This window comes from Lepidothrix coronata, unplaced genomic scaffold, assembly GCF_001604755.1.
Source record: "Lepidothrix coronata isolate B3197 unplaced genomic scaffold, Lepidothrix_coronata-1.0 Scaffold84, whole genome shotgun sequence".
Taxonomy (NCBI): Eukaryota; Metazoa; Chordata; class Aves; order Passeriformes; family Pipridae; genus Lepidothrix; species Lepidothrix coronata.
In genome coordinates, this window is record NW_016690264.1 from 3,163,092 (window position 1) to 3,187,719 (window position 24,628).

The 24,628-nt window shown below is 45.2% G+C and overlaps 2 protein-coding genes across 5 annotated transcripts in view; both read right to left on the minus strand.

Moving 5' to 3' along the window:
• Positions 1 to 127: 127 nt before the first annotated feature.
• On the minus strand, positions 128 to 19,017 carry ACOX2 (acyl-CoA oxidase 2). Its single transcript, XM_017820588.1, has 15 exons — positions 18,881 to 19,017; positions 17,948 to 18,188; positions 16,474 to 16,636; positions 13,693 to 13,844; positions 13,070 to 13,177; positions 12,238 to 12,357; positions 11,649 to 11,764; positions 11,077 to 11,249; positions 9,845 to 10,007; positions 8,991 to 9,181; positions 7,674 to 7,835; positions 6,614 to 6,719; positions 3,626 to 3,843; positions 1,760 to 1,889; positions 128 to 863 (listed from the first exon to the last, which is right to left on the minus strand). Exons 2-15 carry the CDS (start codon positions 18,105 to 18,107, stop codon positions 801 to 803), a joined length of 2,025 nt encoding a protein of 674 aa, XP_017676077.1. The 5' UTR covers positions 18,108 to 18,188; positions 18,881 to 19,017; the 3' UTR covers positions 128 to 800.
• A 2,365-nt stretch (positions 19,018 to 21,382) lies between these two features.
• Positions 21,383 to 24,628, minus strand: part of FAM107A (family with sequence similarity 107 member A) — a 28,489-nt gene continuing 25,243 nt past the window's right edge. For 3 of the 4 annotated variants that reach the window (XM_017820498.1, XM_017820500.1, XM_017820501.1), the window contains one exon: positions 21,383 to 24,423. In XM_017820498.1, coding sequence (XP_017675987.1) covers positions 24,316 to 24,423 — 108 coding nt within the window. In that variant the 3' untranslated portion in view covers positions 21,383 to 24,315. The remainder of the gene's footprint in view (positions 24,424 to 24,628) is intronic. The other variant, XM_017820499.1, reaches the window with a different exon arrangement.

Genomic DNA, 24,628 nt, shown 5'->3' on the forward strand with positions numbered 1-24,628 from the left:
TTGTGTGGCATTGAATTATAATCACAAGATGTTCTTTGCAACACTTCATTTACTAGCAAATTAATTACTAGCCTGGATCAGCCTGCCCTTTCCATAATTATGAAGTATAATAATTAGATAAGCAGTATTGCAAATAATACACTTTATTGGAGACCAAGATTTATAGAAAGACAGGATGAGCGGCCCTATTAATGGGAAGGTAAATTCTGCAGACTGAAGCTGGCATCAGCTTTGTCTGAATCTTCATTAGGCAGGAATATTCCACTGCTGAGCAAGTCAAGAGCTATTTTAATTGTCCAAACAGATGTACTTTCTAATATACTTTTTGACTGAAGAGAACAAGTTGTTCTTAGAAACGAAGGATCATAATTTTACCTTCACTGGATTTTTCAGTACAGTTGGTTGTTTTGGGTTTTTTTTTTGAAGGCACTGTATAGTTCCAGCACCCTGAGAGGGGGTTCATAATGTGGTGGTGGGTTTTTTTTTTCTTCCTTAATCATCATATAGTGGATTTAGAAAAAGAATAAGGAAGCTGTTTGTTTTGATGCTGTCAGGACACTTCAGGTTACAAAACAGCGAACCCTGGACCATTCCTGGGCTGTCTCATAGCAGCGGGTACCACTCGGCGCTGCTTGGCGTCTGTCTAATTGCAAATGGCTCGCTGAGAATCTTTCAGACTTGTTGTAACTGCAAGTAAGCAACTGATTATTAATTCTGATTAGTCATTACTGATGCTTCATAAATGTACTGCTGCACAAAGAACAGGAGGAAACGTGTGTCCTTCACTTGGAACACGTTCTTTATAATTTCGATAGTGCGTTGTGAAGAAGTGGCTTCAAATACCTCTCGTAGGCTGGGCTCATCTGTTCAGAGAGAGAATGTGGAAGGGAATTAATGGCAATTAAGAACAGAAAGGCTATAATTTTTTTCTTAAGAACAATCTCTGAAATACAGAAAGCTAGACTATTTAAAAAAAAAAAAGCAAACAACAAACCACCAGCTATTTCAACTGTTTGCAAGATCTCATTCCTTATAGTGTGTACTATCCTTCATAACCAGCACACAACTCATCCCAAATGGGACAGAATACTATTTAACTTCAAAAAATATGCTTGGACTTGAATGTTTGCTGAAGGCAAATTTTGTGTTTAGCTGTAGGATTTCAAAGGGCTACTGATTAACACAGTAAAAATCTCATTCAGGGCAAAATGAGTTTTCAAACAGAGCAATGCATATTTACATCGTGCAGAATTTTACATTACTCCACAATATGGATGACTTAAGAAGAGAAAGTAAAGTTCTAAAGACCATGAAGGATGAAATTGCCTTGTTTAACATTTATACTCATTCTGGTTAAACATATTATTAAAAAACTCAAGTTTTGCACTAGTATCAGTGTATATAAAATACCCTGCATTTAGTGCTGTTTCATAATATGTATACAGACTTATTTTAGCTTATTTTGTACAATGTAACCTCAGTGATACAAATTTAAAAACCAAAACCACATGAGTGGCACATGACAGCCCAGCTCCCTGGCACAGGCTCTAGTACTCTGCAGGCTCTAACTCATTTTTAGGTTAAATGTCTGAGCTCAGACTATGGGTGGCACGATTGGAGTGTCACAGGTCATTGTTCGGAGTGAGATACAAGGAATTAAAAGCTCACATCTTTCATCTGTATTACTTTTATTAGAAGGAAAGCAAACAGTTTCTGCTCTGGCTAATGGGGAAGTTGTCTGGCTGTAACCCATCCATACCTTGTTGGTGGGGGACTTCTGAGCCCACTCGTAAAGCCGCTGATAAACCTGCCCGTCGTAACTGCCCAGCGCGGAGTTCAGGCTCTTGTCTGTGAAGTCAAAGGCATCCACCAGCGGAACGGCGTCCTTCCTACGGAGCAGAGCAGTGACATTTGTGTTACTGAAGCAGGTATCGCTTTGTAAGGGGGGAAGATAAAGATAAACTTGGAAGTCAGTTGTCCAGGTTCCTCAGCCTAGAAGGTCTGTGCCAGTTTTTCTCCTTGTCTATACTGGGGGGGAAAGCCTGCTTCTTTTGATTCCTCAGAGGCATCTCTAGGTGACCCTGCCTTGGCAGGGGAATTGAACTAGATGATCTCCAGAGGTCCCTTCCAACCCTAACAGTTCTGCAATGTTCCACTAATACCCTGAATTGTCTGTGCTGTTGAATGGGAGTTTGCAGGGTCTTGTAATCACCTGGGCTCTGTCCCTAATTCCCTAATTCAGGACTCAATCTCACATCAGATGTTTTCTCAGCAGTCTCTGCCAGTTCTTTCTTTTGATTTTTGTCTTATTTTTCTCACGCTGTGGGTGTTTGTCTTATAAAATGGAAGAAGGTTGCTATTGGATTGATGTGAAGTGCTTTGTTGATCTCCAACCTCCATCTACCTTTCAATATTTCTATTACCTCATCATGAGGTGTTGACGTATTTTATTCTCTTTGTGGCTCTAAGAGCAAAGCAACCCTGACCCACACTAGGAGCCAGTCTGACAGCAACTGAGAGCTGCAGCACAGGCAGCTTCTTCTAAGCAGGAGATGGTTTCTTTTTCCTTGTCCTCCCATTGTCCTGCGTGTAGGAAGTCATGCTGGCTCTACCTCACACCAAGGTACCGGGATGCGAAATGTTTTGCTCAAATGTTGGCATTTGCATCTTCCAGTTCCTTTTGAGTAAGGGCTCTTTGGGGGTTTGGGAAAGGCTGAGATTTTGCTACAGACCAGGAAGTGTTTGTATTCTTTCTACTAATTGTAAATATGTAAATACTCACTTCATTCTTGAATCCTGTTAACAAGGCGTGGACTAAAACAGAAGTTGCAATGAATTCCAGAGGCAACAACATGTTAGTCTTTTGCAAATGTTATGTTGAGCTCATCACTTAACTCAGATTCCGTGATCAGTTCTGAAAAACCTTGCTCTTTGGCTCAGCCCTGTTCAGCCCTTGCTTGTGGTGTGTTCTTGTTTCTCTCCACGTGGCTTAAGTAGAATTTTACACAAAACTTCTCTGCACCATAATCTGTTCTAAACAAACAGCACTGAGTAGTGAAAGATGCATGCTTTGTCAAAAGGCCTTTGTGAGTGTTGTGGTAAGTGAAAACCTTAACATAACTCAGAATTTACAGAGTTAGTGACAAATTGTGTCGAGCAGATGCATCTGAAGTAGCTGTAGGCAGGATTGTTTGGGTACCAGTTGCAGCTCAGCCATGGCAACAGAGTGGGCTGTATTAGCTGCAGCTTGAGCAGATTCTGCAGTGTGTGATGGGTTGCTGTGGCTGCCTCCTGCCAGTGCTGCTCTGACTACACATTTTCGTGTTTTCGCTCTACTGAAAATGGTATAAAGTGTTCAGGACTTCTTCATTTATAATTTAAGATTTCATGTTACAGAACTTTCAGAGATTGCAGAGGAGCTGGACACTTGTTATGGTCTGTTTTACCATGAAAACAAGCTCTGTGTAGATGTTTCAATCAATCTGTAGTGCTGCCAGGCAATGAAAATAAAAACTGAACGAGGTGAATTGACTGTGGAGATGTTGCCATAGGTACAGTAGCACCATTTTATATCTATTACAGGGACAAACTGAATAGCTGTGTGTCTCCTGCCCGAGCAGCTCACCGAATAACAGCCAGGAGGTCCAGGTAGGATGCTGTGACCATGTCCATCTGAGCTGCAGATATGTATCCATCATGCAAGAAGGCTCCTGTATTCGAGAAGATCCCGTGTAGTGCAAAGAGGTCACAGAGATGTTTCATAATCCTCTGGATGCCAGCCTTGGTCTCGAGTTTTTCCACAGTTTCTGCAAAGTTTTTCACTGTGATGTAGTGGCAGTGAGCCTGGAAAACAAACGCAATCAACAGTGAATGCACCTCAAAACACTTTTAGTAGGTCAAGTGACTCAAATGTTCTTGCAAAGAATATAAAACCTTTTCATTTCCTTGGCACTTCTCCAGTCTGTATCCTTTGTTTGCTGGGTGACCAGGCCTTTTGCATTCATGTCTTACAAGCAACAGCAGACAACAGAATTAGGGTTGTAAACAGTCAACACTGTGGTATTTGTAAACTCTAGAAAGCTGCTTCAGAAATCATGTTAGTACTTACTCTAAATATTTCTGATTAATATCCCAAAGAGTTTGTGTGAAGGAAACACATTGGAATGTACTTGTGTTGACCCCTAGCAAGTGAATCTTGATTGTACATCAACAGAAAAAACCTCTTTACTTGAAGACCTTGGGTTCATGGTACTTTGGGATCAGTGTCTACAAGGCTTCAGCTCTGGAAACGTTGTCACTGAAGAACAACCAAACTTACCTCCCACTTTTGTGGTTTTAAGAAAACTGATAATTTCTGGGTCAGACACCAGTAAAGTGTCTGACTGCCAAATTACATAAATATTAGCTGAGGTCCAGAGCTAATGAAGCAGGTTGACCCCACCTGTCTGTGGGGTGACTCTTGCTATGCTGACACTGCTGTGGGTGGTTGGTGGTGTTGGGAACTGTGTGGCTCCACTCCCCCACTGCACAGTTCTCCTCCCAGCTGTGGGTGTAAGCATGGCACACCTGCACTGAAGCTCTTCCTGCTGGCACGGTGGAGCAGCATGGACTGCAGAACCTGCCTGAGAAGCCGAGTGTCTACTGAAGCAATTAACGTGTGGGGAGTCTGCCCAGTGTCTGAACTACACAGCTGGGAGCTGGCAGGCATCAGTTCATAGAGTTGCTATGCCAGTCGAGTGTGTGAGTCTCCAGGGAAAGTGTGGGATTAGAAGTAAATACAGAAATGCCCCAAGAAGGCAGCAGATTATATCAAGATTCTAAAGTTATGGGGCAAACTCAAGGGTTTTGGGTGACTCTTCCTGTCTCGGAATTATTTAAGAAACTTTAGGGGCCAAGATCTAATTTTCTGAGGAGTCTAGCAGCACAGTCACCACTGACAATACCACAGCCAGCCCTCTGCATATGTTAGGCTCTTCAGAAATGGTTTATTTCTGACTAGTCTCATGTCTAGGTTCATTCTCCTCCTTGCTTCTCAGAGAGAGTTGGATTCTAGCTCCTCTGACATATGATCTCCCCTCCTCTAAAGTCCAGAGACCTTGGCCACCCATTTGAGTGGGTGCAGGAGGAAACAACTTGTTCAGGTTTGTATGCAGGGGGTGCTGGTCAGAGCTTTTTCTAGAGGTAATCTTGAATGGGAACATTTTGCTTCCGTTTCACTCCCCTAAAAATATATTTACATTTAAAAAAATATTGGGAATGTAATTTTTAAAAGTCACTTTGTTCATGGGAGGTTTACTTTGTTTTTGAGGCAAGGGCACAGTTTCTCTTATTATTTCTCTTATTTCTCTCTGTGCAAGGGCACAGCTTATTTTCAAAGTTCCAGCACTGAATATTTGCTGCTTCCAGTGAGTCTGTCTAATTGAAAATGTGGGGTGATGCACAGAGGACAGGTGACCACAAAAAATGCTGCTGCTGACATCAAGTCTTTGCTCCCTTAGTCAGTGAGTTCTTGTTTTGAAGGATTTATATCTGTGCTTGTATCAACACTTCCCATGGTTTTGAAAGGTTCTTGGCTGTTGCTGAGAAAGGTTTGACTCATCAAGGACTTCATCTAATTGACTGACTACAAGGGGGCTTGTCCCTACTATGAAACCACCATGATGGTGGTGATCACCCCTGCCAGGTATGTGTATGATTCCTTTTTCCCTGTCAGGGGCTTTTGCTGAGTCCATTTCAGTCTGTCTGAATGGTAGATTACAACTAGATGTTTTTCATTAAAAATTCAATGAAGTTAAAATCATGGATCTGTTTCAAAATCTCCCTTTCCTCAGCAAAGGAAGGAAGGAAGGAAGGAAGGAAGACTTTCACCATAATTGCAGAGGAATTGCACTTAATTGCATATTAAAAAAAAATTTGTTTTTTGGAGATACAGAAACATTGACGGGTTTCGTTTTCATTAAAATTTAGGTATTTTCTCCCCTCCTGCTCTGTTTTCTGCTTAGTTCTGCACTAACTCTTGTTTTGGGGAACAAATGTTGCTGTCCCAATCCTACTTCATCTGAAGCATGTCTTATTAATTTGACTTTGATTTGATTTTTCTTTCGGTAGTAGTTAACGTTGCACTTCGTTGTTTTCCTTGCAGTTATCTTTCCTTGGGAGGCAGATGGAAGAAATACCAGGCATGTTTCACCCTTGCTGTCACTCTACCAGCTTTCAGTGGGGTGGCTTTGGGAAGACTTTCCTCTGGGAGCCAGAAATGTTGGATTCTTACAGAAAGGTGAATGTTGGCTGGAGATGGTGGGTTCTTGTTACAGGATATGGGATGCCTGATTAGGCTAGCAGTGGCAGCATAACTGTTGAAGGTATTTTTCTCCATTTCTCCTCCTCCTAGTCTTTTCTACCTGACCTCTTCAGAGAGGAAATTTTTCAGATCAGGAATTGCTTCTTTCTATGAGTTTTCCACCATGCAGACCACAGTGATGGTCTTTGTGGTGTCCCTTAGATGCCAACAGAAAACAATAAACAGCACTGAGGTTTTAAGCTAATCCTGCCATTTCTGTTGCATATTGTATCATGAAGACAAACATCAAATAAGCAGATAAATTTTGCTAACCTTTGCAGCCTGCACCAGCTGCACAGTGCACTGGTTCCACGCGTCGTACTTCTTGGCTCCAGACTGAATCAAATCCTGTAGTTTAGCTGCTGTGCTGCTTATGAGCCTGGAAAATTGAAAAAGCATAAGGCACAATGTTTGTGGATGGAGCAGCCCACATGCACACGGTTCTCATTCGGAGTCGCGTGTGCTCGAATGGCAAACTGGCATTTCTGACATCTGGAGTTATCTACACTGAGTGTTAGTGAACTTAGATCATGCAAAATCTGAGTACAAACTGGGGAAGCACCCAGACCACCCTGGTACTGGAGGATTTCTGCCTTCTCAGCTTCCAGGGTAGTTTACCAAGGGGTTGGCTGAGCTTTTCCTAGATCGTGTTTGTAAGGAGAGTTTGCAAAACAAATAGTAATACTGGACTGCTCTTACATTATGTTTCTCCTTTTCTACACAGGGATTCAAATCCTGCTCCCATTGACACCAAAGATTTTGCAAGTGGCTCTGTTTTTACACTGGTTTCAATGACAGCAGGGTTGTCTCTTTACCTGGTTTTCAGAGATGACACCTATAGAGCCCATAACCATGCACATAATTCCAATGAGACCACTCATGGTACCATTATTACTTGTGTTGAGTGGCTGAATGTGTCGTTGAAAGGCTACAGACAGAATGAGAGGCTTTGTGTTTGCTGTGGTGTTAATTGAAAACAAACATCCCTTTCTCAGGTATGTGAAATTTTAACATTCTGTATAAAACTGCTCAGGATCCAGTTGCCTAAAGGTTTTATTGGATGGCAATTCAGTGATGTGGTCTGGGATTTACTTAAATGGTGCCACCAGCTCTGTGAACGTAGTTGTTTGGTAGCACGTGGCTTAAGAACTGAGTGTGAAAGCTCCATACCGAACATCTGACATGGCTGTTAATCCTGTGTAGTCTTCCTTTTCTCTTTCAGGAGCAGATGGTGCCAATCCTTGTGTAACTTATGTTATTTTACCTCCCCTGAAATGAAGGAAGAAGCTGAGCTCTGAACACATTTCTGATGTCTCCCGTTCTCCGTACTGACCTGACTGCCACGTGTTGATAGGCCTCAGTGTAAATATCTGGACTGAGAAAATCTGACTTGTTCTTGGCTGGACACTTCCCAGGTTTCACTGCAGCCAGATAAGTGACAGATGGTGGAACAGGCTGGCCAGCGCTGGCTGCCATGAAGCACTTAATCAGGAACCTGGGAAGAGAGCAAAGTCAGAGCAGGGTATGGTGGTGATCTGCACACAGCAAATAGTCATGCAAAAAGTAAAGCGGGAGCAGGTAAGGAGCAGCAAGGTGCTGCAGTGGTCCAGAACGGACTTGAACAAGTAATGACCTTTCGTTTTGCCTGTTACTTGCAGTAACCTGATCTGTGGTGGCTCTCAGGCGTAGCCTATCTACTGTATTTAATGCTACAGCAGCCTGTAGTGATGGGCTTTTCAGCAGAAACTTGCTGTGGCTTTTAGCAGTCTCAGCGGTGTGGTGATTAGATACATTATCAACTTTGCAACCTGAGTCTTAATGCTCTGGGAATCTTACCCTCTGTGATCCCCAACACACAGTCACATTATGTTAACAAACATGAGACCCTTTCTTGGAGATTGTGTACAAGGAGAATTCTCCACTCCCTTATTTTTTAGCACCTTTGCTATGAGCTAGACTGACCAGGTCTGGCATTAAAAAGTTACAGCATTTCTCTTGACCTTGCTGTTGATCTTGCTTCTTGAAGAAGCAGTAATGAGCCCAGAAGTGTCTGCATGCGAGCACAGAGCTACATGGTTGCTCTGTCCCTGGGAAGTGCACTGGTTTTCTCCTTCTAGTAAAAACACACATTATTAAAAGTTCAAGCAGCTGTAGTTTTTTTCCTGTATTTCATGCGCTCCGGATGAACATCAGTCTGCGTGTTCAGAGGAAAGTGGTGTTCTTGGAGCATGACTCATCCACTTTCAGTATCCAACAACTTTGTTTTCTCTGAATCTCAACCAATATTGTGTTCTGGCCTCACTTTTACCAATATTGTGTTACATTGTACCATTGTTACAATGGTTGCTTAAAAAATAAACCACAAAACTTGTATAGCAATGTGTTTGCTGTGCTACGAGGCAAAGAGGAAAATGAGGTTATGCAGAACAGCACCTGCATACGTCCCCAAACCAAAAATAGAAGAGATAATCCAATCCCACACACCTCCATGCCTGTTAGACAGAAGGCATGAATAGTTTATGTCCTGAGCTGTATTTTTAGAAGGTGCTGTGAGAAAGGAGTAGCTGGTTTTACTGGTTTTGGAGAAGAAGTGGTAGAGGCTGAATAAACGAGGGCACAGGCTTTTAGATGAACACATTGGAATTGTTACCTGGCAGTTTGCAGGAGCAAGATGGTGTTTTCCCCTTCATAAATACAAGAGGCAAGTATTTTGGTATACAAGGAAGGGAGTCCACTCAGCAGGGAGTAGCCATGTCCCCCACAGGCCCGGAGGCAGATCTCCACTGCTGCAGTGCCCTGGTGAGTGATCACGGCTTTAAAGCCCGAAGACAATGCATGGAGCTGTTAAAAAAAAAGGGAAAAAACCAAAAGCAAAGTGTTATTGGTGTAAGTGTTCTAAAACAATCCTCAGAATAAATTTCCTTTTTTTAATCTTGTGCAATTTCTGGACATGAAATCCCTGTTGGGTCCCCCTTTGCATGCTGGTAGCACCCATCTCCCTGAGCCTGGCCTTTGGTGTCTGCCTGGGATGCTGCACACCCTCCTGCTGGGCACACTGTAGTCAGTTTATGCATTTTTGGGTTTCTCTCAACCAGCTGTGGCTTCGGCCACCTTTGTTCAGAGTGTGTTTTCATTTCAAGCACCCAATTGCAAAATCTTCTGTTCCATCTAAAAAGTCACATTTTTGGTTTTGGCTCAGAAGAGAGTATTTGCATGTGCACTTGTAGATGAAGTTGTGAAATAACACTGTGTGCCACCAGCCACTTGGAACGAGGTTTTTAGCAAACAGACATGCTTTTCAAGGACTTTGCAATAGTTCCCAAAACAAAAAATTTGGGGTGGTAGAGTGAATGTTGTCGCTGACTGGTTGTGGACCTGGGACATTTGATCTCCTAGTGCTTCCTCTTTCTCCAGTTCTCTAGCGAGAGGAATGCTTGTCCAGTTTGCTAAAATCCTTTGATATCTGGAGATAAGAAGTGCCGTATGAATCCTGCTGCAGCTCACCTCTGGCAGCATGTCAAAGTTCTTCCTCTGGATCTCTCTGTACCCCCTGTCAAACAGCTCCTGCAGGTAGTTGTTGATGAAATGAAAGGCATAGGCTGCTGCCAACTGGGGCAGCAGTTTCTCTTGCTGAGTCTGGTAGTCAAGGATTTTTGCTTCTTGTTCCCTGTTGGAAGACAGCTGATAAACTAGGGAAAGTGTGGACACAGGCATAGCTACTGCTACAGTCCCAGAACAAAAAATAGCATTTTTCATTACCAAGAAGCAGTGTGCAAACAGGACTGAGCTGATGGTGTGGCAGCAAATCTGCCCAGCTTGCTGAGCTGTTGGAGAGACAAACCCTTCGAGAAAAGAAAAGGGATTTTTCTGCTGTGTTGATGAACCAGCCTAACAGCACAGAAAAGGCTCAGTGCAGAGGGGGAACAGGAACTGCGAGAGAGGAAAAGGATGAAGCCTTCAAGGACAGCAAGCTGTTCCAGGGGAGATGGTGCCACTACACCCTGAAAAACTTCTGCTTTTCAAACAGAATCTTTGTGGCCCTGGGTGTAGACTCAAAAAAATTTGTGTCTAAATTATTTTGAGCTTTTTTTGGATGTTCTTTACCTCTTTTTCTGTGGTTAGTACAGTCAGGGCTTCAGTCATTGGAATTGGTTATTACAATTGTTCAACATGCTGTGCTCTTCTGTTTGGTTTGTGTTTGAACCAAACCATGTTCTCATTAGGATCCTTCTGCTTTTGACAGGAGATTTAAATGGAAATTTTTGTAATCCATTCAAATTAAAAATAACATGGATTCTTACCAGACTAATACAATTCAGTGTTGTAAAGCTTGAATATTGGATTTCTGGATGTTGGAAGGTATTTTAACGTTGCACCCACTAGTAGGATGCTATGGAATAAGAATTCAGCAACTTGTCCACTTTGTCTGGATTCTGCTGAGTTATGGGATTGCATTAGGGGAAGGCCAGTTATAAAAAAATAAGTTGCCTGCCTGAACCGCTGAGCTATTCAAACTATGAAACTTATCTTGGAAAGAACTGTAAACATTCTCTTGTACTTTGACTGAAGCTCGTTAATGTAAATAACGGGGGAGCATGTTCGTCATGCCCTGCCTGGGCCAGGAAATCAGCCAGTGATGGGCTGAAAGATAAGATGAAAAGCAGAAACACAAACTGGTGCAGGGGAACGTGGTGTGTAGTCCCCTTCCCACTGCTGCAGGCTCTGTGTGGCATTACCCAGGCTTTAACTTGGACTGCCGGCGAACCACGGAGTACCGGATGGCGATGGTGCAGGCTTTCATGAGGGGGGTCAGAACCTCGTCTGAAATGAGGGAAATGCGCACTGCAGTCATTGTGAAATAATTAATCTTCTGTGACCCCTGTCTTACATAGGTGCCGTCTGGTCGAACCTGGAGTAGAGAGAGGGTGTTAGATGCCGCCTTCTTCAATACTAAGGTGGCTGTGTAATCACTAAGCATAGAGTAAAATGGACATAAAAATCCTTCACTGAATGCAAACAATGTTTTTATGTGTGATGGATGGAAGATATCTGTTTAAAGAGACAAACTCTTACTGTTTCTGGCTGAGATAGGTTCTGCCAGCCCTGTTATCCCCGGCGTCTGAATGTGGAATTCTTGACACCGAGTTTCATTTAGGATTCAGGTAACTTCTGCCCTTGATAAAACCTCAGAGACTTGCAGACACCTCAAAGGAAGATTTTTGTCCTAAATTTAGGCAAGTCCCTGTCGTCTCTCTGGTTGTGCAATGAGAGTCTGATGGGCAAGTCTGTGATGTGAGTCCATACATACCTCGCAAAACTTGCTCAGCATGTTCTCCCGGGGGATGCGCACGTTCTTCAGCATGAGGTAGCCATTGTCAATGGCCTCAAAATTCATTTTGGGACCAATGTCTCCTGCAGTTATGCCTGCAGTAGGAGAAAACAGAGCCTGCTTACTTCCACTTGAACTTTTTTCTCCCTTATTTTGTGTCAGGCTGGGGATCTCAAGGGAAGGGCATGTTCAGCTCTGCTTCTTCCCCAGCATGGAAGATCTCGCCTGAGGGGTGAAACAGGCATTTGAATGCCTTGTAGTAGTTTGTTTCCATGATCCATCAACAGATGGATCTGTGTTGGCTGGGGCCAGAACTGAGGTGTTAATGGAGAGGTGCTCAGAGCAGGCCAGGCTTCTGGTTAAGACGAGAGGTCTGAACATGCCTGAGGATATGTTAGATTTCCCTTTAGATAAGAAGGTTGAGGTTAATGATAACTATGCCTTGGCTATCTGTCTTGGGTTGGTTTTGGCAATTTTAACTCTCCCTGGGCCCAGTGTTTTAGAAAACCTTTAAGGGCAAAATAGGCAGAGCACCTGCCCAAGTGCTGAGGTGTCTGGGGTTGTTTACCTGGGCAGAGTGAATGGTCCTGAAGGCTGCGTATCTGCACGATGAAGGGATGGATGCCATAGCACTTCCCGTGGATGTACAGCTGAGCAAAGACCACCGTGTGGGTTGCTGATCGTCCCACTGCAAGAAGAAAAACAGCCCCATTCCCTTAAGACAAGGTACAGCACAAACACTTCCACAGTTAACAGCGGTCAGTGTAATTGTGTGTTAGGTCCCACTAAGGTAGGGGCTCAGCACAGGTCTGAGCCACAGGTGCTGGAAGCCTAAATCTGAGCCTGCTCTTGGCTCTCAGAAGCTGCACCATCATTCTGCCACTGTTGCTGCCCACAAGGCTTGGATTAATAGTTTTGCATCAGAATATGAGAAAAGCAGTTAAAGTTCATGCAGTGCTGAGAGAGTGGGAAGTGCTGTGGCTGTTGCAGTGACTCCAGTTATTTTCTGTGAAATACCTTCCTGAAGGGAGCCAAGAATTTCACACTTGAATCCTTTATGCTGAGACTGTCTGATGACTTGAATCCTTTATGCTGATGACCTCCCTGCAGTTTTTGGTTGCCTGAGTATCATTTAGAAAGAAGATTTATTCCTGCAGAGGCAGGAGTTTCCCTGAGTGAAATTCTCCAGCCCTGCCACCCAAGGGGTTTTGGTAGACGATAGTGGCTCCCTTCTTGGCCTTTGAACTTGGTCAAACCCCTTTCTTGCCTCTCAGTGAGCACACCTCTTACAGAAGTCCTCTGCTAGCACCTGGGCCCTCAAACATGGAGCTTAAGCAGGGTAGGTGGAGTAAGTAAAGGAGGCAAATGAGGAAACCCAAAATGTTTTGTGTGGTACTTACTGTCTCCAGGCCACCACTTCATGGCAGAGATCTTTGGTGTGTTCAGTATAAACTCCTGAGTAGCAATATCAAAGATGGCTGTTGTTTCCAAACCCTGAAGATAAGTGCCTTTAAAAAAAGAAATTTAAAAAAAATTCTATCTCCTGGTGTAACACAAGGATGGAGGGAGTGAAGGGTCCCTGGGGGCTGGTGTGGGTATTATCAGGGTTTTGTGGTTTACCCTTCTGACAAGAACCACAGGCCAATGCTTGCAATGACCCCACACCATTTCTTGCACAAATCTCTTGAGCCCTGTGGTACTCAGGCATCTGCCTGGCTCCTGGTGACAGCCATCAGCTGGACAAGCTGCCTGGCTGATCCCCTCCCCTGCTGGTGACTGCCTGCTGTCCAACCACAGGCTTTCATCCTCGCTCTTGTTAAGTTTTCCATATTGACAAAACCAAAGCCAGTGCATCTTCAGCTTGCAGAGGAACACTGAGGACATCGACCTCTAACATGAGGAGGCATTTCCACCCAGCCACCCCTGTCCCCAGGGAAGGATGGACAGTTTGGACTCAAATTTCCATGAGAATTTGGCTGCAGCCTTTTGTCCTAAGGAAACACTGTTTTCCCCACAGCCTTACCATGTCCCAGTTCAGTCTGGGCGTAGCTTCCAATGAGCCGGAGCTGGGTGGCGAGAGGAATCCACTTGGCAATCTGTTTGTCAGAGCCCAGCACCGAAATACTTCTCATGAAGACGCGGTGAAGGAGAAACGCGACGTCCCCGGACAGCGCCCTGCGGAGAAGGCACAAGGGGTATTTCTAAAGGGATGAAGTTCCAGGCATGTGATGAATGAGGCAGTGGCACTGCGGTGGTCACCAGACGGTACCACCTGCTGCCTTTTGATTTCTGCCTTGTCATACTTTATCCAGCAGCCAGCAGCAGCACAGTGTTGCAGGAAAAGAGCTCTTCCAAGCTGCTTTTGTTCCTTCTTTCATAGCAGTTTGCTTAAGTGTTGCTCGCTCATTATCTCAGTCGCTCTTGGAGGAATTATCTGTTCTGAGTAGCAGATGCTCAGCTAAAAACACAGCCCGGCTCCAAAGCTCCTGTGGCTCTGAGGCTTGTGAGCCCTTCATATCTTTTTTTTATTTCCTGATTATTTAATTCATATGTTGAGGCTGAACTAAAAAAGTCAAAAAACCAAAAAAACCCCACCCTTCTTTAAAACCCCCAAACCCTGGCAATTCACTGTGGGGCAGATTAAACTGAATTACACATAGGTATCTGGATTTTTTGAGCCTTCCCATTCTGGGGAAATAGATTGGTATGTTGGGTTTGTTGCTGTACTTTTTGCTATGTGTTTGCTTTCTGTTGCTGTCAGTGAACAATACTGGGTTTCATGGAGATTTGGCCTGACTCGACATGTTTTGTTTTCTTGTGGGAAAATTCAAATACATCTGCATAACACCTGGTTTATTGTCTGGTCAGGCCCTTTGCCATGATCCTCTGCATACATCCTAAAAAGCACTATTCCAGAAGCTGTGTATGAGAACTTGGGTACAGCCATTTCCATGGTGCAAATCAGAAATTAATCTGTTTTAAGCTTTTTCTGTGTGTGAGAAATCCTAAGAAAACATGAGGAATATAGTCCCTCTTCCTGGGATTCCTCAAATCTGATTGAATCACCTCACAGATATAGGACCATGTACAAGTAAGTGGCTGTGCTGTTCTCAGTAGCTGGGTGGCTGTTAGCACATTGCTTTACTGCAGTGCTCTAGTGAGCATCTCCTTCCATACAGATACCTTTTATTGTTAACAAATGATTCTGACCTTTCTTTTATACTGGCCCTGAGAGAGAATCAATCATGCTGAAACAGTGGGGGGAAAAATATGAACAAAGAAGTTAAAAGGAAATTGCTTTGATTAACAGAAAATGACTTAATGAATCCTTGGCAGCCTGTCCAGAAATAACGTTCCTTTAGCTGCAATTTGAAAAGCTCGATTTTAAATTGTGCGAGTGATTCACTGTGCCTGGCACCAGGAGCACCGGGATTCTGTCATAAGAGCTTGGTGCTCACCTGGTGTTTCATTAGGCAAGAGCTGCCCTGCCAGGCAGCTCTGCTCCTAATCCAGCAAAATGGGACAACACAGGGCTGGCCCTGCCACAGCCCTCGGCATCAGGGGGCCTGATAAAAGCACACCTGGGTGGGAGAGGGGGTGGAATTTCATCAGGTTTTTAAAATATGCTGGGATTTCTTTTTTCTTCTGAGGGAGGAGTGGAGAGCTGCTTTTAAATGGGAATATAATGATCAGGTCCAAGAGCTCTTGATGGAGGAGTTCCCCCTTCATTAGTCCCGTTCACGGTAGGCAGTGAAGAGTTTAGCATAAAAAATTAGAGATGGAGACAAACTTTTTTGCAGGGCCTGTTACCAGAGGGCAAGAGGTAATGGTTTTAAACTAAAAGAAAGTAGATTTAGACTAGATATAAGGAAGAATTCTTTCTCAATGAGGGTGGTGAAACACTAGAACAACTTGTCCAGAGCGCTGGTGGATGCCCCATCCCTGCAAACATTCCACGTCAGGCTGGATGGGGCTCTGAGCATCCTGATCTAGATGAAGATGTCCTTGCTCACTGCAGAGTGTTGGACTAGAGGACTTTTAAAGGTCTCTTCCAACCCAAACTGTGCTAGGATTCTATGAAATACTAGAAAGTGGCTCTGAGTGTCAGTGGTGAGCTGTAAGGGGCTTTGCCCCTCTGGTGATGCTTCTGAACTTGCACCTTCCTACTGGGTATGTAGAGAGTGCACCAGGCAACAGTGAGCCAGGAATTTATTTAGCAAAGGGAGAAAGAAGGAGGGGCAAGTAATTGAATTCTGGAGCTCAACCCCACACAAAGCATTAAGAAAATTTTATAAAGAAAGGATTGTGAAAATATTTTATTCCCATTTACCGAAAAACTAAGGTGAGTTTTTTCTTTCTTTCCTTCCTTCCCCCGCCCTTAATATAATATGGGTTTTCTAGATGGACAAAATGTCATCTTTATTTTAGTTGTAAGTCAGTAATGTAACAGCAACAGCACCACTTCCAATACTGGTTATACATTTAAAAATGTCTGAGGGGTGGTATGAGAGCTGTAGCACAAGTAAGGAGCTTGCTGAAGCGGAAATATCATGTTGTGGCTGTGAACTGCTGTGATCTATCATGCTGTACCCATGTGCTGCTCTCTGAGAAGTTCCCTGCTGTGTACCACCATTTTCCCTTTTCCCAAGTGTGCTGCTAAAATAAAAACCTGCACCATGTTTTTATCCAAACCTGTTCTGTCAGCTGTTGGTCTCTCCCACCCTTTGCTAAAGCTGATTCTTGTAGGCATCCAAAACTTTGAAAAAAAGAGTTGTTCATTAACAAAAAAATAAAGAGAAATCACCTGTAAATGTACTTATATTCAGGTCCATTCTCAGTCCATCCCATCTCATGCATCTTTTTCTGGAGATGAACAGCCTTCCTGACTGCTGCTTCGTACCTCTCATTTTGGGTCTGGAAATACTGGTTTTCACTGCTAAATACAGGGTCGGATTGGATAGCTTCCACTGCAAGGCAACACAGAAGAGTTGGTTCTCCTGGGGCTGGGGAGGTGCAGGCAGTGTCTTGAGCCCTGCTTGGGAGGAGTGGGCAGGACTGGACCCATGGATACTGATGCTGTGACTTATTAGCACCTGCCTGTAGGCAAGTTTTATTTTGCCAGTCCTGGCTCCCAGGGTTGTCATATCTAACTCTGAAAAGCCGTGGGTTTGGGGAAGGAGAAGGGGAACTGAGGGGGCCTGAGGGGTCTGTTGAGTGGAAATGGTGACTCTGCAGGGTAAGGCACCATCCCTGTTCAGAGAGTAAGAGGTGACTTTGTGGCAGAATCACAGAATATTCTAAGTTGGAAGGGACTCACAAGGATCATCAAGTCCAATTCTTAAGTGAATGGCCCAAATCAGGATTGAACCCACAACCTTGGCATTATTAGCACCATGCTCTTACCACCTGAGCTAATCTCAAGATGCTATGGATCCCTCTGCTTCCAGTTGCTGCTCCCATCCTTGTTCCAGCAAGGGCTCTGGTTAGCTGGATTTTGCCCAGAGGGTGGCTAATGGCTGGACCGTGCTGGGTGTCTTGATCAGCATGAGTGCTCTGGTTTGGGATGTTACAAGCCCATGGCAGTGTCGCAAAGCAACTCAGAGTCACTATTTCTGTGTCTGCCTGGAAACTGCCCCTGCTCCATTTTGCTTTGTCTATTTACATGTAAGGTTACACTGAATTCCAGTGGCACCATGAAGTGTGCGATCCCAGTGGCCTATGCTGTTCTTGTTTGATAAGTGTATAATACAGATGTAGTTACAGAGACAAAAGAGAGGGTTCCTCTGTTCCTTCTGAGCATACAGTCAGTTTTTGGCACACTCATGACGAGTGAGAGCAGCTCAGCCTTGCTGAGCCACCCACGCAAGACATTCCCCACCTGGATGAGCCTGATGTGCCGAGGAGGGTCGCTGGCTGTGGCTCACATATGGTGTGCATTGCTGCACAGCAGCACTAAGCCCCTGCACACATCCCACTCACACAGGGACACTCAACCCTCAGTTCTTGTATTCCAGTTTAACCAGTCCTGCCAGAGACACTGGGGATTGGAGCAGGGAGGAGGAAAAGCTTCAGACAGCAGGAGTGGCTGCGGAGGAGTTGTGTTGATTTACACTAAGAGAAGACTCCAGCTCCACACTTCTACTTTTTTAAGAGATGGGTGATAAGCAAATGCCCAGAAGCACAAACCCCACCATGCTGCAAAGGAGGAGCAGAACAGCAGGGACACCCAAGCACGGCCTGTGCCAGCTCCCCAGCAGGGCCTTGTAGGGCTCACTCACCCACCGCTCTCCGTATCCGAGTCTGCTCTGCGCCACCATCCAGCAGGGCCGTGAGCTTTTCCACGCAGAAGGAGGCAGTTTGCCTCTCGCTGGCCAGGTCGGGATTCACGTTGCCAAACACTGAGCCCTGCGAGTACTTGCTGGTCTCCAGCAGAGCCATCCTGGAGCCCGTCAGTGGATGCCTGATGAAGGTGTTGGCACAGCGAGGAGTGGTTTCGGTAGGCTGGCCGAGATGTTGTACCTGCACGGGGGTTACATGAATATTTAGGCACCTATCCTGTCCTCATTGCAGTGATGTGGACAATGGAGATTTATGGTACTTTTAAGAACTCAAACTGCAGGTTTCATGATATATTTTTAAACGTAAAATATTTTACTTTCCCCAGTCTGTCCGCAATATTTTATCAGTTAGTGTGGCAATATCCCACACCTATGTGTTAATATTTAAGGGAGTTTCTGACTTGGGGCTCACAGGCACTTCCTGTGCTCCCTGTGTCCTGCCATGGAGCTCAGCTTTATTTACGTTAACTCCCAAACTTATAATCCCCATGTTTAGCAGGATTTGTCGCAGGATGCTAGTAAAAAAAGGTGTAGTGTATGGAAAATAAACCAGATTTTTCCCTTGAAGAGACTGCTGCCTTCCCAAACATTCCATTACTTCAAGAAACGTAAACTCTGGAAACTCCTGCAAATGTGTTATTAATTCCTGCTTTTCTGATATTCAGGCCTTTAATTCAAAGTGCCTCATTGCCTCGGGAGAGGGGAAAGCCCCCGGGCAGGGTGCTGGGTACGCAGGCTTGGAGTCGCCCAGCGCTGCCCTTGAGCCGTCACGGGAAGCGGCGCTGGGAGTCAGGGACGCTTCCTCTTCCGCGAGGCTGCGTAAGGAAAATCCGCGACTCCTTTCGCTTCGTGCGAACGCGAACCCCCACGTACCTTGTCCCACGCGTCCCTCGGGAGCCGCCCCGGCTGCTGCCTCCCTGGCTGGGCCGCGGCTCCCGGCGTCGCTGTGTCCCTGTGTCCCCGTGTCCCTGCGTCCCTGTGCCCCTTGTCCCCGGGGCCAGCGGCGCTGGCCGCGGGTGTTCCTGCGTGTGCTGACCTCTGCAGGCAGGAAAATCCCACGGATCCCAGCGCTGAAAGGGCTCTGCGCCTAAAAAGATGACTGTTTCTGATCTCGCTTCAGCCGATTTGCGCGTTGGAGGCTGCGCTTCCAGCTCCGTCACCCAATTGACACCCTGCCCTTCTTCTGGTGTTTTAAAATTCGATGTATTGCTTTTGCAGCCTGCTCCGGGTGGAGGAGAGCACCCCTCGGGCTCGCACTGCTTCTTGCCTGTGTGTTTGACTCGCTCAGGGTTTTCCCAGCACAGTCATTGGCACTGCCTTCAGCCCTTCCCGCAGTTTGGGGTGCAAGTCTGGACACCGCCGATGTGCCTCACAGGCTGGGTAGTGCCGGAGGGCAACGAGAGGTTGCCATGGGGTGTGTGCTGCCTTCATCCCCGGCGGTCCTGAATCTGTCCCTGCCGCAGGCTGTCCGTGTCTCTGGTGACAGCAGCTGGAACTCACACCCCCCGCGCCCCCGGGGGCTCACCCCGGCTACAGACGGGAGAGGAGTCCCCCCTGCCCATAGTTCATCCACACGTCTGTGCTGCTGCTTCAGACCCACGCTGGAAACAACTTTTTCAGGGAGACAACTCACGGAGTTCACTGTACTAAAGACTTACTTTAATATGAGAAGTTAAACAAAGGTTGGGAAATTGGATGTAGTTTTGGGTAACTATAGTTTTAAGCCTGGAGCTGAGCTTGTTTAGCCAAGCCCAGCAACCATGAGGAGCAGCAATCAGTCAGAGCAGCTGACTGCAATGCGGTGAATGTGCTCACGGGCAGTGGATAGTGTGGTAGGGATCAGCCTGGTAGGTCAAAGGTGCTGTGTGGCTCTGTCACACTCCCAGGGTTGCTGATAATTCTGCCTTTTTTTCCTATTTCCATAAAACTGGATCTCACCAGTATCATGGCCAATTCATATGGTCTCACATGATGCTTTCATCAACACAAAACCATTTGGTCTCTGGCAGATTTAGATAATCTTTGGAAATGATCTAAATATAGAGAAATACTTAGGATAGGCAAAGGCGAGTTCCTGAGCAGGGATGTTCAGCCGGAGGGTACCACTAGCTTGAAGAAGAAAACAAGAATTTGCCATTTTTGAGGCAGTAATGAGGAATATATCAGGCAGCAAAATATAAGTGTTCCTTGGCAGGAAATTCCACTGCAGCAAACTATCTAGGAGCACTTCAGGAGTGAGTGCATGGGAAAAGAGATCTCAGCATGACCTGGATAAAGAGCAAAGCTGATGTTAAAAGCTCTGGCAGTAAGAGAAATCCAGGCGATGGAGCATAGCTAAAAGGCAGGTATCTTTTAAGAGCAGAAATGATTGTTTCTTACTCCATTCCATAGAAGAGGAACTGTCACGATATTAACAACTGCTTTTGGCATCCGTGTGTGGAAGGAGGTGTGTGATCAGTGTAAGTTTTGGGGCATAGCCCATGGAAACCTCACTGCTTGGGGCTGGAAAAGGTTGATAAAGCATTTAACGAAGTGCTGCCCAAGTCCCCTGGTCTCATGTCACACCAAAGGCCTCAGTGGGTGGTTTATACCAGGGAATGAAGTACACAACCTACCACGGTAGGATAGCAAGGGAGCTGTTGTTATAAGCAGCAAAAAGGTGGGAAGATGTTTTGGAAATCTGACCTGAAGAACAAGTTTAGTGAATGAGCCCTCACCCCCAGTGATGAGCTGACTGGCCACACCAGTGCCACAGGGTGTGGAGGGTTGGAACAAAATGTACCTTCCAGTGTGGCAACTCCAGTAAATACCTGGTGTCAGAGAAATGCATCCAAGCACCATCTCTGCCATGTTCTGACTGGGATGTTGGCATCTGTGCCAATATCAGTAATGAGACAGAAAAGTCCTTTTCATTTGCTTTCCTGCATTCAGTTTTAGTCCTGGCTCTCAGGGACCATGGTGTGTGTGACCTGCTCATGTGAAGCATTCTCTCTTTTTCTTATCTGTTTAATCTATGGTCTTTGGTTGCTGCTAAAGCACATAAAAAATGTTTAAAAATAATGAAAAAAGCTCACTAGTGTGAGGATTACCTGTAAATTCAACGCTGAGTTTTTAAATTAAATCCAAGGACGTGTTTCCTTGGCTTTGTGGGTGTTAACCTGCCAGGCGAGTGGGTATCCATGGCCAGTTCCATACATCAAACAGTATGGAAAGTTTCAGTACACAAGGCCTGATTTCACAATTTTTGTGCCTTTAAACTTTCATCAAACTGAGATGAAGTCTGGGGATAAGCACTGGGTGCAGATGCTGAAAAGGGCTCACTGATGAGCAAGTTAACACAACACTAACAAAGGAATTGATGTCAGGCTTCAGTGGTTTGTATGTTCATTAAGTTTATTTGGCTGTTGTCTGCTTGAATCCTTGGAGCTTTTTCACTTCCTTGTGGAAAAGAGCAAAATATACAATCATTGTTTAGTTTATTTTTTCAGACTTGTCCACATTAAATAGCAAGTTAATTCAGTAGAGATGCAAGACATATAAATGTATAGTTTCATATAAATGTATAAACATCAACACAGAATATAGACTATATACCACATAAGCAACATACACAGTGCAAAAAATTGTCTTCCATCAATACTCTGATTATATGATCTTCTGAATACACCATGTTTATTCAGGAATGTGTTTTAGGGACATAGGGAGGAATTAATGTAAAAGCAATAGAGACTGGAAGATACCCCACAATATGGGGTCCTGGTGGGCAGCTGGATCAGGGCTTCCTCCTGTCTCTCCACTGCTGGAAGGTTTTCTTGTGGTTCTGCTTGCTCAGCCTGAGTTAGGACAGTCTGACCTGGCCTTCCCTTTCCCTTCTGGACACCTGCTGTAAATGACCCAGACACCCCTTAGCCACCATGCTGTGTGCAGCCCCACTCTGTGCTTGGTGGACACCACATCAAAGGGAGACACCTTGATTTATTTTTCCCTCCAGGTAATATTTGCTTGCTTAAGAAGAGCAGTTGAAAAATACTTTCATCCTTTTCATTGCTGACCTTACTGGATGGCTCCCACCCAAGGACTTGCATAAATGCCCCCGTCCCAGCCCGGGTGAGCTGATAACACTGATTTCACTGGTGCATATGGAGTGACAGATTGCCTCTCCTGGAGTGCATTTCCATCTGTGGCAAAATTACAAATTAATTTGCTGAGTTTTTTTGAGCTCTTTGATCAAGGTTACTTAATCTGTGCCATAACTCCTCACAAAACTCCAGCACAGTAATTCTGACTTGCTACTTACGCTGATGTTCTCTGTGGAGTATCATGCAGCATTCTTTGCAACTATGTACAGGCATCCTTAGCAACACCTTTTTATCCTTGGAGAAATTTGACTTTCTTTTTTTTCCCCCTGAAAAAATGGTTGATGCTGCTTCTTCCTTATGGTTTTAATCATCACCTATATGAAAAGCTTCACAGTTGGAAAGGACGTAATAAAGCCTTTCAGGTCTTGTGTGAGCCATAGTGACAATATGCACTGGATTTCTGAAACAAAATCATGTTTAGAATAAGCATATGAGCAAGGGGCTTAAAAACTACAGCAGAGACAGTGCCTTGACATGGGGTGTTCAAGGACTGAAGCTGAGTTAAGGGCTTTCATAGTCCAATCTGTCACAGAAACTCCATACCTGTATCACTGCTCTTGACATGTGATGTGGCTCAGATGTTTTACCCAAGCTGTCAGGTCGAGCAACAGCCCTCTGAAATGAAATACCCCACTGGACAAGGGAGACTAGGGAATGGATTAGCAACTTTTTGATAAATATGTGATAAATGCCCATTTTCCCTTAATTTATGTATGGATCCACTGAAGACATGGATAGTAGATGTTGTTTAACCAGATATTACCTTCCCAGCTGATGAGATCCACTGAGGCCATTCAAGGGCCAGTGTCCAAAGGCAGTCAGTGAGTTATGGTATTCAGGCTTTGTATCAGGGCTGATGTGAGAAGCAAGAAGATGAGATATTCCCGAAAGCACAATTTTAGCTCTGGATGTGGATACCCCAGGGCATGAGGGGAACCCACCATAAGTGTGGCAGGCTCTGTCCATACATGGTGCAAATGCACCATCCACCTCAGCTTGGCTATACCAGGAACAAGAAGAGTTTCAGCTTTGCAAGGTGGCAACTGCAATGAGGCAGCTCTGACCCCTGGAAAAGGGGATTAGAAGCAATGACAAATAGTTTTGTGCCAGGACCTATGTTCCCCTGTATCCCATGTTGTCTACAGATACCAACTGCATGCAGGGTGGTTAACAGGACAGCCTGACACCGGTGTGACATCACCACATCACCCCCTCTCCATCACAGGACTCTTTCTATAGCTCCCTATGATAGCACATATCTGGCTGCTGGGTGAGGGGCTGAAGCTCAGTAGTCCAGGGGCAAGAAGCAGTTTGTCTGTCTGCTACATCCTCAGGGATCTTCTGCCTGGTCACTGCATGCTTCCATGGACAACCATGCCAGAAACACCCAGCCTTTGCTTTCAGCACAGAGCATTTGCCTCCCACTTGGGGTGTTGATGGAACAGTCCAATGTATTTTCTGCCTGAGCGTGGAACTGCCTAAATAGCCACTTTCAAACAGGGTTGAAATGCAGTTTAAAGGTGCTTGTGAAGAACAGTTGCACCTGCCTGTGCTGCACTGGTATGAGCACACAGGTGTTGGTTTTTCTAATAGCACAGGTGTGCTGCTGGGACACACAGCCTCAGCCAGGCTTGACTCACACACTGGTGCAATACCAGTGACCCTTGGGAAAGCCATTATGGTCATCTGGGTTGTATTCAGTAATACACAAGTTGTCCCTTTTAGTTAGCATGCCAGGTTTCCAGGAGGTTCTCCGCAGCTGCAGCTGCCCTCTTGTCACCTTGTGCATGGCAAGCCTGCCTCCAGCAAGAAGCAGGGGTCCCCCAAGCCTCCACAGACTTCCCTGGCTTAAATATTCGCTGTGTCCCTAGAGTTAACCAAGAGTTAGCCGGTGGTTAGAGTGCACCCATGGTCTGGGGCGGGGGAGGGAAAGAACATCATTATCTCTGCATCCACTTGTGTGAGTACTTCTTCAGTGAATACTGCACTTTTTCCACAGTGATTCCCTCCTGGGCTGGGAAAACCTTTTCTGTGCCTTCTACTGGAGCAAGTGTTAATAACCATAAGTAGCCCCGACGATGTGGCTGTGAACGTGCACCATGTACAGAGATGTCAGCAGGGTGTGTTAGCACTGGCCTTGGTAGGATCCCTGTTGAGTTTTGGCAGAAGCTACGCTGCTTTCTCATCCCCTGTCACTGTTGATGTTCTTCTCAGGTTTTCCTTGACTTTAATGAATTCTGGTGCATGGTCTTCCTGCTTCTCCTGCTCTTTCTCCAGCTGTAAGAAAGAAGAGTCACTATGCATGAAAGGACAAAAGGGCATCCGATGCATTAAAACAGAGGGCTTTCATTATTGATGGGTTCAGTTATTATTGCCCAAAGTTGAATGAGTGTGTAGTGCACATGTTGGGGCTCTCTTTTTCCAAATTATCACAGCAGACTTATATTCACCCTTAGTCTCTTTTTGTGTCCTGCTGAAACAT

What these genes read in the sequence shown, in the direction of transcription:
- ACOX2 (XM_017820588.1), bottom strand. Translation starts at nt 18,107, where the DNA reads ATGGCTCTGCTGGAGACCAGCAAGTACTCGCAGGGCTCAGTGTTTGGC. An exon ending in GAAGTGGTGGCCTGGAGACA is followed by an intron (nt 12,358 to 13,069) that starts GTAAGTACCACA and finishes TTCTTCTTGCAG; the next exon opens with TGGGACGATCAGCAACCCAC. An exon ending in ACTTTGACATGCTGCCAGAG is followed by an intron (nt 9,182 to 9,844) that starts GTGAGCTGCAGC and finishes TTTTTTTAACAG; the next exon opens with CTCCATGCATTGTCTTCGGG.